Source organism: Salmo salar, chromosome ssa07, assembly GCF_905237065.1.
Source record: "Salmo salar chromosome ssa07, Ssal_v3.1, whole genome shotgun sequence".
Classification (NCBI taxonomy): domain Eukaryota; kingdom Metazoa; phylum Chordata; class Actinopteri; order Salmoniformes; family Salmonidae; genus Salmo; species Salmo salar.
The window spans coordinates 41485978-41503095 of NC_059448.1; the positions used below are offsets into that span (position 1 = coordinate 41485978).

At 42.7% G+C, this 17118-nt stretch overlaps 1 protein-coding gene across 1 annotated transcript; it reads right to left on the bottom strand.

Annotated features, from left to right (window-relative positions):
* Positions 1 to 227: 227 nt before the first annotated feature.
* LOC106609326 (ethanolamine kinase 1) lies at positions 228 to 17098 on the bottom strand. Its single transcript, XM_014208016.2, has 8 exons — positions 16797 to 17098; positions 11687 to 11946; positions 10797 to 10937; positions 9695 to 9837; positions 5946 to 6029; positions 5465 to 5625; positions 4108 to 4181; positions 228 to 3652 (listed from the first exon to the last, which is right to left on the bottom strand). The coding sequence occupies exons 1-8, from the start codon at positions 16941 to 16943 to the stop codon at positions 3580 to 3582; spliced, it is 1083 nt and encodes a 360-aa protein (XP_014063491.1). The 5' UTR covers positions 16944 to 17098; the 3' UTR covers positions 228 to 3579.
* Between the last annotated feature and the right edge of the window lie 20 nt (positions 17099 to 17118).

Genomic DNA, 17118 nt, shown 5'->3' on the forward strand with positions numbered 1-17118 from the left:
CAACTGAGCCACACTTTTTATCCCTCATTTACTCAAGTGTTTTTATTTTGCCAGTTACCTGTACAACGCAACAACACTTGGCCTTTCATTTCATCATGTTTGGCGCCATCTCCTGGTAACCTTGTGGTAGATCTGTGGTTAACAGGCAAATACTTCCAGCTTGGAGTACTCAAACAGACTAAATATTACCAGAGGTGCATATATAAAAATATAAAAAAGAAACAGGACAGGGTAATAGACTTTAATCTCCTTTCACAGCACTTGTGTACAGTATTCAAAAGTTAGATTATTTCACAGTTAAACAAAAAAAGACTACTTAATGTTAGAGCAATGTTTAGAAAAGAAAACTATGTACAGTCATTCACATTTGACAGTTCAAGCAAAGATATTACATTTGATTTTGAAATGTACATATACACATATGCTACAAATGCCAGAGAAGAAATAAGAATAGAGCATTTTACAAGTTTTAAAGAAGCAGACCAGTATTGAGTAAGCTGAAAGTATTATGTTGCCTTTTTTTTTTTTTAAAGTGGTCGTGTTCATTTCAGAATGAAACTCAACAGGGAAACAGACTTGCGTTACGAAGTATTTTTATGATTCCTGTTTAACATTATAGCGCACGTGTGTAGGCTACAGCTGTACAATTTGACAGTTGCATTTCAGCACTACTTGTGCACCCTGTGTGGTTAAAAACATGGCAAGGTCTACGGACGAGGACAACACAAACCTAACTTGAGTCAAGTGTAAAACAACCCTTTTCCTAAATCCATGCACAGGTGTCAGTAGAGAACTTTCACAAAAGTTGAGTAACTTAACGCACAACATCTCGCAAGTTAGGATCTGATCAACAACAACCAATTTCTGACCCGTCCTCCATTTCCCAGTGAAGGAACACAGACCTACCATCTCAGACATGTTGATTATAATTAAAACAAAGCCACATCAAAATAAAAGGCATGCTCAAAACAAAAAGTGAACAGAGTTAAGACAGGCATATACCGTAATGCCTAGCTGACTTCCCAGTTGGTGGTTTCTTCGCTATAGTAGATGAGGTTCACTTAACATGTAGAGGGCTGCACAGGTCAGGAGAGGTCTGTAGACTCGCAGCCGCTTCCTGAAAGGTGCCTTGAAATGCGGTTCTCAGAGGTGCTAGCACCCCCTAGGACCACGGCTGCAAGTCTGCAGACTGATAACCGTTGGCATGGAAGTGGTGAGTAGGAATGGAAAATACAGTCTGTCTGCATCCGAAATAGCACCCTATTCCCTATACACTGCTGACCAGCGCCCCATGTCAAAAGTAGTGCACTATGTAGGGAATAGGGTGCCATTTCAGCAGCCTATCAAGAGGTCTCTTCATCCAGGCGTCTTGCAGTGACAGCACAGACCTGCCCTGACTAACGCCGAATCTGTTTTAACACACTCCTAACATACTCTCCAAGACCTCCCAGTCAGAAAACAGATTATCACTTAAATAGGTATAAAACTGCACTTTAAAAGGTAAATATTGTACATTATCAATATCATTATTTCTAAATGGAAAAATACAATGTGCAATTATGTACAAGCAAAAAAGATCAGCACTTTGGTGTAGGTTGGTTTTTACCTATTAGATTAACTTTTTGTCGTAAAAAAACTTCTAGAACCAAGCAGCGCATACATTATAAACAAATGAAGACATGAAGCACTATACTTTCAAAGACACTCACTACCAAAGCCATTGGTCCTCCAATCATAGGTCTTACCTCAGTTCTCACAGATAGTTGAACTAAACCGTGTCAGACAACTCGCCTTGAATTTAATTCCGCTGCTCTATCGATCCCTACATACATTGTCTGAAACTGCCATCCCAGAAGTTGTTTGTGTGACTTCAAAATGAGGGGCGTTGTACGAAACAAACTCAACAGCGATCGGATCGTCTAACAAAATCTAACCAGAGTATCAAAGTTGATAACGTCATCCATGTAGGCCGGCTCTGGCCCAACCCATCAGTTTCTGGGACCAATCAGAACGGTCAGAATGTGTTCACATCCTAGAAATCATCAGGGAGGGAAGCAAATCCACACTCATCATGGAGAAGAAACTTCAGTTGGCCGGAGTGATGTGGATGGGTAGCCAGGCAACAATATACCAGCTTAAGCCTATACTCCTTAACTAAAAATCACTTCCAATGGTGACGCCATTGAACATCAACTCTCCACTGAAAGTGCCTTTTAGTCCAGGATTAGGTTGAGTCTAGCCAAATGCAACTGCCCCATGAGGTTACATGATAAAACAAAAAGTGAGTTAGCCCAGACAAGAGATGTATATATCCAATAGGAATGGCTCAGAGTGAGCCCACACACACTAATATTCCCAGTCAGTCAGCAGCACAACACAGGAGACAAGTTACAGAGTTGGTCCGGGTCTCCCCTGTGGGCGGGCACAGACTGGGGTGAGAGATGCTACTGGAATGTCACACTGAATTCACCATATTTTACGTGACACTGTTTTCATTTGGTTGTTCTTAACAAAAAAAAAGCCATGATCGTGCTCTTTCTTTCCCTTGCATATTTAGACATTTTGGAGGACTGGGTCTTAAAGACTTTCGTCTTTATGAAGAAGTGCATGGTTCTAGGCTTCTATAGCGAGCTAGGTAGGGATCTGTCTGTAGCAGTGATGCTATGGAATTGGCCCTGTGGAGTGTCAATGGATGGCGAGTCATGGTTTCTAACAGCTATGTGTTCTCAAAGGGTTCTATGAGTTCTCATATAGTTCTATAAGTTCCCATAGGGTTCTATGAGTTCTAATATAGTTCTACAAGTTCCCATAGGGTCCTATGAGTTCCCATAGGGTTCTATAAGTTCCCATAGGGTCCTATGAGTTCCCATAGGGTTCTATAAGTTCCCATAGGGTTCTATGAGTTCTATGAGTTCCCATAGGGTTCTATGAGTTCTATAAGTTCCCATAGGGTTCTATGAGTTCTATAAGTTCCCATAGGGTTCTATGAGTTCTATAAGTTCCCATAGGGTTCTATGAGTTCTATAAGTTCCCATAGGGTTCTATGAGTTCTAATATAGTTCTACAAGTTCCCATAGGGTCCTATGAGTTCCCATAGGGTTCTATAAGTTCCCATAGGGTCCTATGAGTTCCCATAGGGTTCTATAAGTTCCCATAGGGTTCTATGAGTTCTATGAGTTCCCATAGGGTTCTATGAGTTCTATAAGTTCCCATAGGGTTCTATGAGTTCTATAAGTTCCCATAGGGTTCTATGAGTTCTATAAGTTCCCATAGGGTTCTATGAGTTCTATAAGTTCCCATAGGGTTCTATGAGTTCTATAAGTTCCCATAGGGTTCTATGAGTTCTATAAGTTCCCATAGGGTTCTATGAGTTCTATAAGTTCCCATAGGGTTCTATGAGTTCTATAAGTTCCCATAGGGTTCTATGAGTTCTATAAGTTCCCATAGGGTTCTATGAGTCTCTAGTGAGTGCCGAATGAAATCCACAGGAAGTGTGGACTAGGCTCTCTCCGGGTCTTCTTTCCGACACCCCCTAGAGGGCACTCTACGATGGACATGAGGACCAGATAGGGAGGACTTTTATTCTGGAAAGTTCAGCGCTGCAACCTCTGGCTTCATCTTGAAATACTGGCTGAAGCGAAGGACTGCGTATCTGAAACGAGCGAGCCAATGTACGTCAACGTTAGTAACAATATATCATAAGAAAACAAGATGCTGCATAAGGGCATAACATCAGAAGGTCATTCAGAGTGAAACAAAGTACTCAACATAACATTATTACAGAAACTATAAATATGCTATATCTACTAGGGCTGTAATGTCATGTCTTTGAGAGCTTGGGACTATAACGTTCCATCTGCATTTCGGACAACAGTTTGTTCCTGACAAAGCCTGGTTCTGGTCATTGTTCTCTAACTATATAGTACTCTAAACACCCCAATGCAAGTTGAAATGAATACAATAGAAAAATTGCTGACGCCATTCAAACCAATGAGGGTTCGGAACTCTACAGCCAATTATCTCAGAAGCATATTTTTGACGGAACCTGATAGTGCCAAGCTCTCGACTTGTCTCTGGATCAAAACCTACATTTTTGAAGCCACTTACCCCAGGAAGTCAAAATCAATGGTGGAGAACTCTGCCTGAATCAGAGCCCATAGGCCCCAGAAGAAATGAGATGCCTGAAGAGAGGGGGGGAAAGAATGGGGGATAGTCATGTTATTAAATGTGGGTCAGTGTTCATAGTCCTGACTGGAATGGAAATCTTTAACACCATTGTCACACCAAACATGACAAAGCCCATAGTAACAACCAACAAAGGTGTTGTCTACCGCGGAAACCGAGTCTACCACGTCTATCTTCAGTAACTACACGTGTAGTTACCAAAGGAGGAGGTAGGGACCAGTCTCAGGTGGAGTTGGGATATTCACCCAGGAGGGTGTTGTGCAAAATCAGAATTCTAGATCGTACTGGAAATCGCCAAGGAGCATGCTATTGAGTCTCCCTACTTCAAAACCGGTACAGCAAGCTTCTTTTGCTGTTTGTTTAGCCTATGGATTTGCAGCCCTACCGCCATGTATAGCTAATGTATGGATAACCCCAGGGACTCTATTGTCCATAACAAGGCTTAACTCTTCTCATTCGTTTTCAATACGTTTGCAAGGTCACTTCTCTCTATGTGACATTGTTTAAATTAGTCGGTCTAGTATGGTCCCTCCTTTGATCTTTGAAAGCAGTGTTAAGGCTTCTATTGCTATTCAAACCCTTTGGAACCTTCTTCAGCTGAGCTGTAGTGTAAAGTACTCTGATAAATTAGCAGTACTGCACTTCCGTTGCACAGCAAACAGTCAATTAGAAATATTTACAAAGCCATTTATCCTGCTTCGTTTGTCTCTCATTTGCAGGTCTACTATGTGTTTCTTTCAAAGTTCTCCACTGCCTTTCAATTCCCAGGGGACATACCTTCTAGATGTGTCTACGCGTTCAGGGAAACAACAATCTCTGCGAGGTACCAGAGGAGACAGTTCAACACAATAGACTACACTCCCCTAACCATTGATTAAAGGCCCAACCAATTAACTTTGAGCGATTGGCCCGAACACACACATCCTTGTGCAATTGATTTGTGTTGGGTACATTGTGTCGTTTCTCTGAAAGAAGTGAGCGGAGAAGAGCGGAGGGGATGAAGAAAGAGGGAAGTTGAAGGGCAGAGCAGTGAACTGAGAACATCAAAAAGACAGAGATGACTGGCATTGAAGATCTCCCTGTTGAAAAGCTTCAAAAAGAGCCTTTCAACTTTACCTAGGAATGCTACTCGCTGACTTCCCTGTGTCAAAGTCCCACTAAATACTTCATCTCGTAAACAAAACTCAAGTAAAAATGTGACAAATGTACGAAGGTTCGCCAGCTTAGTCTTGGGTGGAAACCACAAATTAACTACACAAAAAAGGAGAAGTGAACTCACCAGGGAGAAGCGGTTGACCTGTACGTAGAGCACCTCCACCTCGGTCTCAGTGACCTCTGACCCTTGGCCTTTGTGTTCCTTATAGGCCTCCAAGTAGGAGCGCAGCCACTGCAGCTGCAAGCTCCGCTCTGGGTAGTGGCTGTAGTCCACCTCATTCAGACCTACACAGGACACACACACACACACGCTAAGTAAAAAGGTCAAACACACAAATGCTTAGTACAATGACCAAACAAGCTTAACACACTGACCATAATATAATAAAAGGAATTTAGCAGATGGTTTTATCCAAAGCAGTCATGAGTGCACATTTTACAAGTGGCTCTGGGAATTGAACCCACTATCCTAGCGTTGCAAATGCCATGCTCTACCAACTGAACTACAGAGGACCACAACAGATACTGTACACGCAGCACTTAGTAAAATGACCAATGAGCATTCGCACTTGGCAACGTGACCCAAAACACACACACTCTCTTACCTGCAAATTCATTGAAGTGGTTCCCAATGTCATAGGCTTGGTAATTGTACCCAGCGTATTCGTAGTCAATGAACTTGACATTTTCTGAAAGGAGCAGAGAGGAAGGTTTGTTTAGTACAGGACAGAGATCAGTCACATTAGAAATGATAAAGCTGTGCATTATTAACCCATCCCTCTAGCCTAAGTGGTTCTGATGCCTCACTGACAGCCTACTGTAAATACCGTAGGCCTCTGGGGTTGAGGAGTAAGAGTTTGCATTTTGAAGGGAAGTGAGAATGCTTCGAGATAACAAAGACAAGGAAGTTGATAAAAATGCAGACACATAGAAAGTGGGCAGATAGACAGACATATAGGCCTAGTTGATGCAGACATGCAGTTCGCCTGGTCCAAAACAGGTAAATGTCCTCTAGCTGATTCCTCTGACTAGCGTGGTCATGACAGTGGTTGTCATGTTATATAACAATCAGATGAGTTAGCTAAAAAAAATGACATTCAGATGTCGGACCAGCTTCCACCCAGTTTGAATTTCAAAGTGCTCTGGAAAAAGTTGAGAACTGATATTTTCATAGAGTTCAGAACGAGATCGATTTTATGTTCTCCTTCTCAGTTTCACTTCCATTCTTTCTGCCATTATATAAGAGTGGGGGTGACCACAATCCCAATATAGTCTGATTGAAAAATGGATTGGATTATCCAATTCAGAAGACAAATAATAGTCCGTTATCAACTTTTTCCAGGAAATCTCCTGATTGGCTTCGCAAACAAATTAGCTCACACAGATCCTATTATACACAGAGGAATAACGTATCATTTTTACATGTTTAGTTCTTGTTGTTGTTTGGTTAGTGAGATATGTTAGAAATAAATACACAGAGGAAAATGAAAAGAGTCGAAATGCGTCATTTAAAAAAGTAAGAAATCTATATTACTTTCCACGGCAAGTTTATATTGGGTTAGTTTGGTTCATATGCCGTTGTGGAACTTGCAGAGGAATTGGTTTGGTGAAAGGTCATGCGTTGAGAAAGTGATTGTGCTGGAAAGATGGAAAAAGATGCACCATGCAGAAGGAATGTGGTGTTGGGAGGTAAAGAGATGCAACACTGCCCTCTAGCGAAGAAACAGTACATGAGGTGATGTCAACATACAAAGCCTTACCCCCAAAAAACTAACTAGAAAGAGCTGTTTTAGCTCTCTCCCTGACAACAACAAAAATACCCATTCAAATGCTTTTGGGTCTTTATCGTTTTAGCATTTGATTTACTATGCAGGTCATATTCAAGAGTGCTTGTTGAAGCATCCTAAATTCCAAATGTGTTTGTCACAGTACAGTTTGACATACAGTGTGTGTATGAGTGTTTTGGTGTGTGTTTCTGAGGTTGACTTAGTAAAGACACGTGAGATGGTTACCGGACGCCGGGCGGTCCTAGCAGGACACAACAGAACACCTCCAGTCAGTGGCTAGTAGCCCTGTACAGCAGACGAAAAGGTTTGGGCAAACTCACATCCATCACACACACACACACAGACACAGACACACTCTCTCTCACATTCACACACACAACCACGGTCACACAAACTGCAGAAACTGCCAACTCTCTCCTTTGGTCTCTCACACTTCCCCCTTTTCGGAACAGGCCCCTTCAAAGCGACACTCTGATTGGTCCACGTGGGACCTAATGGAGCGACACCTCCCTGCTCCTATGTAAATGAGATAATTGAGTGGCTTCCTGTTGTAAACTAAGCAACACAGGTTGGAGTCTCAGGGACTTGGGGCAGAATTTGTCTACTTCTCTCCCTTCATCACCTGACTTGACTGAGAGCCGAAAGATAAACAGAGCAATGAGGCCTTGGGGGAAAAAAAGGGAGGACACAGTTTTTCAGATGAATAAGACAAACAACCCTGCTCTCTTATTGGGTGAACTGAAATGACTCTTGTAAAAATCTTAATTCAGTTTCAAGTTCCCCTAATCTTTCAATTTAGTCAGTTTCAGAGGGTAAACTGCTTTGTTATTGTTGGAAGGAAGAGGCTTCCCTCTGCTCTCACAGAGAGACCGTACTAAAACCGTCGCTGAGAGACTGTGGTTGAAAGAGCTGTGTGCGCTCTGACTACACTAACTGTAGTTAGTTATGTTTTCGGTGATTATTTTTTGTTATTGCCGAAGCTTGAACACAAAAGAGCTACCCTGTCACCAAGTAAGCCAGGTGTGGTCTAGCACTGGGTTGGATAACAGTATGGTAAAAAGCTAGCACTGGGTTGGATAACAGTATGGTAAAGAGCTAGCACTGGGTTAGATAACAGTATGGTAAAGAGCTAGCACTGGGTTAGATAACAGTATGGTAAAGAGCTAGCACTGGGTTAGATAACAGTATGGTAAAGAGCTAGCACTGGGTTGGATAACAGTATGGTAAAGAGCTAGCACTGGGTTGGATAACAGTATGGTAAAAAGCTAGCACTGGGTTGGATAACAGTATGGTAAAGAGCTAGCACTGGGTTAGATAACAGTATAGTAAAAAGCTAGCACTGGGTTAGATAACAGTATGGTAAAAAGCTAGCACTGGGTTGGATAACAGTATGGTAAAGAGCTAGCACTGGGTTGGATAACAGTATGGTAAAGAGCTAGCACTGCAAGGGCCGTCAGTCACGGAGTGAAAGTAATAAAAACAAATGGTGCACTGAGCTAGCTAACACAGAGTGGTCAGTCACTGAGTGAAAGGAGTGAGATAGGCCCTACTGCTGCTCTGAGCTGAGAGCTGTGGCGTAGAACATTGGTGTGTTCTGAAGTGGGTCTGTCAACCCTCCCTCTGGATGGCCAGCCGCTCCCGCCTGTCACTCTTAGGAGAGAAAAGCTGGACACGAGCTGTGAGATCACCCCGCCCCTTGCCGAACATATCAGCGATGGGGTAGACAGCGCTCTCCCTCATTCCCATGTTTTCTCAGGTAAAAATCAGCTGAATCCCTCTCCCCCACCTTAGCCTCAGGTAAGAATGCTCTCCTCCTCCACCCTCCGGTAAAAGCACCCGCCACTCCCTCTGGAAACATTGGCCACCTGGCGGGTCTAGTCTGGTCTGAGACCATTTTACTTGCATCCGCTTTGTACACGGGCGGCCGTTAGTACCAAAGGCATTCACAACACAAACAAAACAGCATTCCCAAAGAACCACAAATAAAAACATGTATTGATAAAAAATTGAAATGGACTACGGAGCTCCCTCCCTTCCCACCCTTAGCTAGCATGACCATGATGGGCAAAGCCTGTTGGCTCTGTGATGGTAGTTGGCTACACAAGATGCACTAAAGCCAAGGCCCTGTTCAGTTGAGCAAAACAGGAGAAAACACTTGGAAACAGAAACCAAAATAAGCCAATTGAACAAGTTTGGGTACTTCATACCTTCTCTGTTTCAGAATGTTCTCTCAAAATGTTTACCTACTGAACACTATGGTCAGTCCTTCCTGTGGTTTGTGGCTTGTGACTGAGATAATGCCGTGCAGAGCAGTAGTGCAGTGCCTCAAATCTATTTTAACTCCAGAACTAAACTAAAATTCAATTTCTCCTCATTTCTCTTCAATGTGGAAAATCAGAATTGGAATTTCAGTCGAATTCCTGAATCGACTGAATTTAAAAATGGAATTGACCCCAAACTCTGGTGCAGTATATGAAATCAGGCCTACCTGTGACTGGGTAGTGGTGGACAGTGCAATAGTGGCTAGGTGCAGTGCAGTATGTTTGGGCATGCAGGGTGAAACTCACCTCCTTGCTGATTATAGATTATGTTCTTACACAGCAGGTCGTTGTGGCAGAGGACTACAGGAGAGCCCAGCACAGACAGACTCTGCTGCATCCACACCATCTCTTCCCTCAGTCGCCTTCGACTAGGCACCTCACTGTTTAACCTGGGGATGGAGGACGTAGAGGGTGGAGGTAGAAAGGAAAGAGAGCGAAAGAGGCAGAGATAAAGAGAGAGAATTGGAGAGAGACGGGGGGGAGAGAGAGAGCGATTACAGAAGTACACAGGGAAAGAAGTAGAGGTGTTGCGCAATCTCGGGGGTACAGTATTATTGTTCCATATCTGACCAATAAAAGAAGAGGGTTGGAATCTACTAGAAAACTGACATCAGTCAAGAGTAAACTCATCAATACGTAATCTCAGATCAATAAACTACGACTGCATGGGAGTCTTGTAAAGGCTTGAAACTCCAAGCATAGTGCATAATCTCCAATCCACATGGCTTTATTAAAAAGGTCAACATCCCGAACTAAAACTGGACAGTATTTATTTATTTATTTAACTAGGCAACGGTACATATTGTTCATGAATAGTGGGTGTGGTTTGAGTGACAGGGGGCTCGTCCTCTTCTGGTAAAGACACCTGGTGAAGCAAATGTGATGGATGGCAGACACTCACTGTGCAATCGCTCAGGCATGCCAGAGGTCACAGGACAAGCATCTCTCGTATAACTCTACTGTTCCATTCAAGAGCTTCCTGGCGGAAAGTTCCAGACTAGAGCCCCAGGGAGTTTCCTCATCACTATGTAAACAGACCTTACCTAGAAAAACTCCTGGCCACGTTAATGAGTCATAAAGTAGGAAATAGGTGGAGGCAAAATATTCAAGCATCAATAATAACAGTTTTATAACCTTAAAAAGGTATTGACGAGAAACCTCCAGATTTCATGTGTCCCTACAAAGATAACGCAGTCCTCCTATCTAGACCTCAACTACGTCCCAATAGCTCAACTAGCATACTATTCAGTGTGCATGGCATGAATACGCCAACACAGGCGTTCATACCCCCGTACCATGCAGGTCTGGATATTGGGACCCAGTTCCTTTCTTTATCGACACCACTCACCTCATGTTCATCTCTGGGTCTTGGAAGAACTTGGGCACCAGGGCGAAGTACTTGCCCATTGTCAGCCACAGGTCTGACTGGGGCACCCATCCGTTGTGAGCATGGATGGCATGGTACTTAGCCAGCTGCCTCGCGATGAGCCTGTAGGGTGGTGGAAGCGATGTGAGTTGGCGATAAGGGGTTTGAGAGGAGGGACCAAATTCTTGAGGCCAAGACCGTAAAACCCTTACTTCAGTACTAACTTATACACTAGAGGCCATATTTGTAAAGAATTCCAGAATTTAATGAAAGTCAGGTCATAGGAGAAACCCAAGACTGTCAACTCACTAAGCTTAAGGTGAGTTTACACCTACGGGTGAGGCTATATTTGTCTATGTACATCGGTGTACCCGATATTAGACACGTGTGAACTGAATGCATAGCCCTGGAGCGGTTGGGCTTTAGCTAAAGAATGGTTCTGTAACCATAGAGCCAGGATGAGCTTTCAATCACACTCCTGACCTGTAGCTGTCTATCTATGTCCCATGTTTCTACTGTTAGTAATGTTCCTCAAGGGAACAAGTCACATTACCTTACCATACTGACTCACCCATATATTAGGTTCACAGAAGATTATGGAATGTGTAAAGAAGTGCAGGTGTACTGAACATGAATTCAAAAGGTGTGGTGTATGTAGAGCACTGGGTGTTTTATGTGGGAGTAGTTCTTCTAAGATTAGGGCCTGGTAGGATAGCTCAGAGTTTCTACCCTTTTCTATCCAAACCTAAGGGGGGGGGGAGACAGGGTAGGCAATGGGGGAGGGTGTGGTTATCTCAAAGATTTAGGATAGACTAAGAGTGCTCTTGGTTCAACAAGTTGTACTCAACGCGGTGGGCTTTCTGTCGCTGTACCTGGACATGGGCAGGCTGCGGATGTGTTCAGGTTCCAGTGCCTGGCCCTGTAGGAACTCATAGCAGAGGCCGTTGTTGAAGGTACAGTAGAGCCGCGGGGCGCAGCGGTGTGCGTGGAGCGTCCGGAAACTCTTCACCTCGTTCTCCCGGTCCACAAACAGCTCTGTCTTGTTGCCATAGATACGCACCAGGACTACATCCTGCATGACCCCGCCCACGTAGCAGCCCAGCAACTTATTGGTGATTCCATCTGTGAAGAACTGAGAGGAAAAGATGAATGGTAGACAAATTATTGCAATTGAGCATCATCATCGCATCCAATGCCTCAGTATAAAATAAAAATATATATTTAGGACAATTCACTCAGTTATTCATAGGCTTATGTCAAGTCATGCAGGATTTCATAACAGGGATGGCTATAGGCCCCTATTATATAGCCGATTTACTATAGGTATCCTATACTACAGGTACAGTAGACTTCAGCTTTATCGTATTTCTATTAATACTACAGACGAGGACATTTCTAAATACGAATATGTCTACAAGCGCGGTCCTCTGGACCGCTACCATCCACACACAGCATCCTGCCACCTACTGTAGTATCATTTTCATCCTTGGGACTGAATTCTATGGTTCCTTTTATAGGTTGTCAATTGATTTCGGATCTGATGGAAAAACAAAGGACCCCAGAATGCATTGATGGTAAAGAGGAATTGTCTGGGTGGGTTTAAACCCAATGGTTGTTTTCATCCCCAATGAAAACTGGAACATTTCTGTGGGGGGAGGGGGGGGGGGCAGGCATTCCACCCCTGATCGTATACACTATCAGGGATTGACCATGAGCGTAGAAGCATGTCCGGAATTTTATTTTGCAAGAGCAAGCCATGGCTGGCATGTGCTGAGTCCTTGCTTTGTGAATGAAAATAGGCAGGGTGGTTGTGTGTGTGTGTGTGTCTACCCTGCCCACAACACCCCCCTAGAGCTGTGTTTACATAGAGAAACCACACCCCCATTCTGTGTTCGTCAAGACGACCACTCCCCCCCCCCTTTAGTTATGCTTTTATTTAGGAGGAGGAAACTGAAATTGCCCCAATTGTGCCGCTCTTGTATGGTCACTAAGTCTTACGCTACCGCCCGTTTAACAATCAGCATGCATGATAGACTTGTTTACATAAGCTAGGTGGTGTAAACCTGGGTGGTGGGTTAGTAAAAGTTTGCCATGAACAAACCACATGACTAGTGGGTCATAAGACCAGTTAATGGAAAACTCGATGTCCTGATGCAAATTGCCAACTAGGCTATGTTTCCTTTCTCAAAAAAGTGTGTTCACCATTTACACTAGCCCAACTTTAAAATCACACAGAGCCCAGGAGAAACACGGACTGGATTAAGTTGTTTTTTTCCCTCATGAATCTACACACAAAACCCCATAATAACTAAGCAAAAACATGTTTACACAATTCTTTGCAAATGTATTATTAAAAAAAAAAAAAGAAATCTCACATTTACATAAGTATTCAGACCCTACTCAGTACTTTGTTGAAACACCTTTGGTAGCGATTATATCCTCAAGTCTTCTTGGGTATGACGCTACAAGCTTGACATACCTGTATTTGGGGAGTTTCTCCCATTCTTCTCTACAGATCCTCTCAAGCTCTGTCAGGTTGGATGGGGAGTGTTGCTTCACAGTTATTTTCAGGTCTCTCCAGAGATGTTCGATCTGGTTCGGGTCCGGGCTCTGGCTGGGCCACTCAAGGACATTCAGAGACTTGTCCCGAAGCCACTCCTGTGTTGTATTGGCTGTGTGCTTAGGGTCATTGTCCAGTTAGAAGGTGAACCTTCACCCCAGACTGAGGTCCTGAGCGCTCTGGAACAGGTTTTCATCAAGGATCTCTCTGTACTTTGCTCCGTTCATCTTTACCTCAATTCTGACTAGTCTCCCAGTCCCTGCTGCTGAAAAACATCCCCACTGCATGATGCTGCCACCACGTTTCACTTTTGTGATTGTGCCAGGTTTCTTCCAGACGAGACGCTTGGCATTCAGGCCAAAGAGTTCAATCTTGGTTTCATCAGACCAGAGAATCTTGTTTCTCATAGTCAGAGTCCTTTAGCGGGCTGTCATGTGCCTTTTACTGAGGAGTGGCTTCCGTCTGGCCACTCAACCATAAAGGCCTGATTGGTGAAGTGCTGCAGAGATGGTTGTCTGGATCCAGAAGGACAACCATCCTTGGAAGAACCATCTCTGTGGAGATGGGAGAACCATCTCCACAGAGTAACTCTGCAGCTTTGTCAGAGTGACCATCGGGTTCTTGGTCACCTCCCTGACCAAGGTCCTTCTCCCCCGATTGCTCAGTTTGGCCAGCGGCCAGCTCTAGGTAGAGTCTTGGTGGTTCCAAACTTCTTCCATTTAAGAATGATGGAGGCCACTGTGTTCTTGGGACCTTCAATGCTGTAGAAATGTTTTGGTACCCTCCCCCAGAGCTGTCCCTCAACACAATCCTGTCTCGGAGCTCTACGGACAATTCCTTCAACCCCATGGATTGGTTTTTGCTCTGACATGCACTGTCAACTGTGGGGATCTTATATAGACAGGTGTGTGCCTTTCCAAATCATGTCCAATCAATTGAATTTACCACAGGTAGACTCCAATCAAGTTTGAGAAACATCTCAAGAAAGATCAATGGAAACAGGATGTACCTGAGCTCAATTTTGAGTCTCATAGCAAAAGGTTGAATACTTATGTAAATAAGTTATTTTTTAAATGTGTTTTTATAAATTTGCACAAATTTCTAAAAACCTGTTTTCGCTTTGTAATTATGGGTTATTGTGTGTAAAAAAATATTTAATACATTTTGGAATACGGCTGTAACATACCAAAATGTGGAAAAGGGTCTGAATACGTTCTGAATGTGAAACTTGTGCATTTCTACATTTTGTAGTAAAAAAAAATATAGGAAGATGTGTTTCCAATGACGTCAGCCAATTGGCTGAGTAGACAATTGAGTAGACAATGCCTACTCATAATTGGTTAAAATAATATTTTCACATATGTGTTGGAGACGATGAATATGAAGTGGAAAAATTGACATTTTCCTATAAAAAGGTGCACTATACATTAATCTCTCCACCCTTTCCTGGTTGCTAAAAATCAAATAATTCACTTAATGTGAGAAAACAAGCACGTATAGTGTAGAGTCATTGTACCATCTAACCCGCTGTGAAATATATTTTCCATTACCAAGATTTATTTGGCATTTTCAGCTGTTTGAAGCTGGTGTACAAAACTGAAAGTAAAATAATCAAAAACAAAACTTAAGTACAGAAAGCATAGAAAAAGTGCACTTTCAATGAGAATAACAGATCCAAAGAACTCGCATTTCTATGTGAATTTAGTCAGGTTGCCAAAAAGTGATATATTGCAGCTTTAAGAGTGATTTTAGGTTGTGATTACATTATTGGTTTAAGTCAGTACACTATTGATAAAAACATTATTTGCCCACTTTATAATGTAATAATCAATGCATAATGAGCCAAAACTATTATTACGCTGTGTTCAACATATTTATTAAATGATCAGCATTTATTACATTATAAATGCAAAAGTTATACAATTACTAGGAACCCATTACTTTATTGGCAGTTTTTACATTATCAGTTGCTACAGGGTTTAAGAATTAGCATTTTTTAAGTATCAATGCATCAAAGTCTCAAAAGAGTCAGAGGTTAATAAAAAAAAAAAATTATGCTTACCTCATTCATAGACACTAACTACCTTAGTGCCTATTGGTGATAGGTGATATTTGCTGCAATATGCAGCTTTTTGGGCGACCCACACAGAATGTGCGTTATAGATCTGTCAGTCTTATTGAAAGCAAGTCTAAGAAGCGGTAGATCTGTTGTGTGTGCGCTATTTCTATGCTTCCGGTTTTTTCCTTTTGTACACCAATATATTTCACAGCGGTTTAGATGGTACAAAGACTACGTGCTTGTTTTGTCAACAACCAGGAAATGGCAGAGCGATTTCTGCATAGTGCATCTTCAAGAGCCCCAACTCTTACTCTAAACAATAACACACATAGTTACTGCGGTACTGTTTTGGAAAGATAAGGAACGTATCTTTCATATCAGCGAGTACTGAATATAGATAAATTACGACACATTTTTATAGGGTTAGTGTACCCACACGGCCATATCTCCAGGTTACAGCGCTTGTTTACGGAAGACAGACGGAAGACGTCGCCACCTGTGCTAATTAGCCATCCAGCGTGCACCGAATACCCGTGTGTAAGCTAACAGGAGAGGAAGTGTAGTTCGTCAACTGGAGGCAAGCATTGAATGGACTTGTGCAAAACTGCTACAGTAAGTAGCAATCGTTTTTATTTTAACGTTTATTTCTCGCTGACATAAAGACAAGGGGTATATCACAATGTTTCGAAAACCGTTTCGAAAGCGATGGTTGACGTTTTAAACGTTAAAACACAGCGTCGGAATGGTAGTTTACACGGGCGCCAAATGTGGGCGAATGTAATGTGGCTGAAGGGTTTTCGAGATCTAGTCTGCGCTCAGCTCCTTGTTGGAGTTGAGTAAACGTTACTTGGCAACCAGTCCCAGTACTCATGATCATAGATTCCTGGAAGTTGTCTTGAAATCGTAGAATGGCACTTAATATTACAAAGACATAAGAAAATTGGCACCAGATCAAATGCATAGCTAGCTATTTGTCAACTACTAAACCTGGCCAATTGTGTTTTGTACCTGGTGACGCCTATAATATCCTTGAATTTGATAGATGCTTTGTTGCAATCTCTTGATGTGATACAGAACGCACAGTGAGTTACTGATCTTACTAGATCATGCAAACTACGTCAAGCAAGAGGCCTATGAATTCCACTGCCTCTATTCATCCGTCAATCGGCTGGCTTGAATGCTACACTGTTGCTAGCTAGCAAGTTGACGCAGCTTCTATTTAAAAAGGCGCAACACTCCAGTTTCAAAATTATGTAATAGCTGCCTGGTAAGCAGTATGCGACAGATGACGACTGACTAGTCTCTTACGGTCATCGTAGAAACATATTAGAAATTAATACGTCGAATGTGACAAATGTAATACCTTCATTTTGACCTCGGATGGTTTCCAGAACGGTCTCAGTTCCTTGATCAGTCTCAATGCACCAGATCTGTAATCGTTCTCGTCTAATGTGACATCTATTTTGGGTACAGCGGGCGCCTCGTCGGGTACGTGAATGTAGTTGGCCATAATGAAAGGTTCCGGCTAAATTGACAAGAAGTTCACTGTATGCGGCTGCAAATGCGTTTGTATGAACTATTTCTTGGCTGCGGAGGTTAAAAGACTACTCGCTTCTAGTGCTGCAACGCCTCTCAGAAAATTCCACCCATAAAAAAAAACCCACTGATTTGCAGTGCATGCTGGG

Coding starts and splice junctions, on each gene's coding strand:
- LOC106609326 (XM_014208016.2), bottom strand. CDS start 16,943: ATGGCCAACTACATTCACGTACCCGACGAGGCGCCCGCTGTACCCAAA. Junction 6,030..9,694: donor AATCTATAATCAGCAAGGAG/GTGAGTTTCACC, acceptor TGCTCCTTTCAG/AAAATGTCAAGTTCATTGAC. Junction 3,653..4,107: donor ATTGATTTTGACTTCCTGGG/GTAAGTGGCTTC, acceptor CGCTCGTTTCAG/ATACGCAGTCCTTCGCTTCA.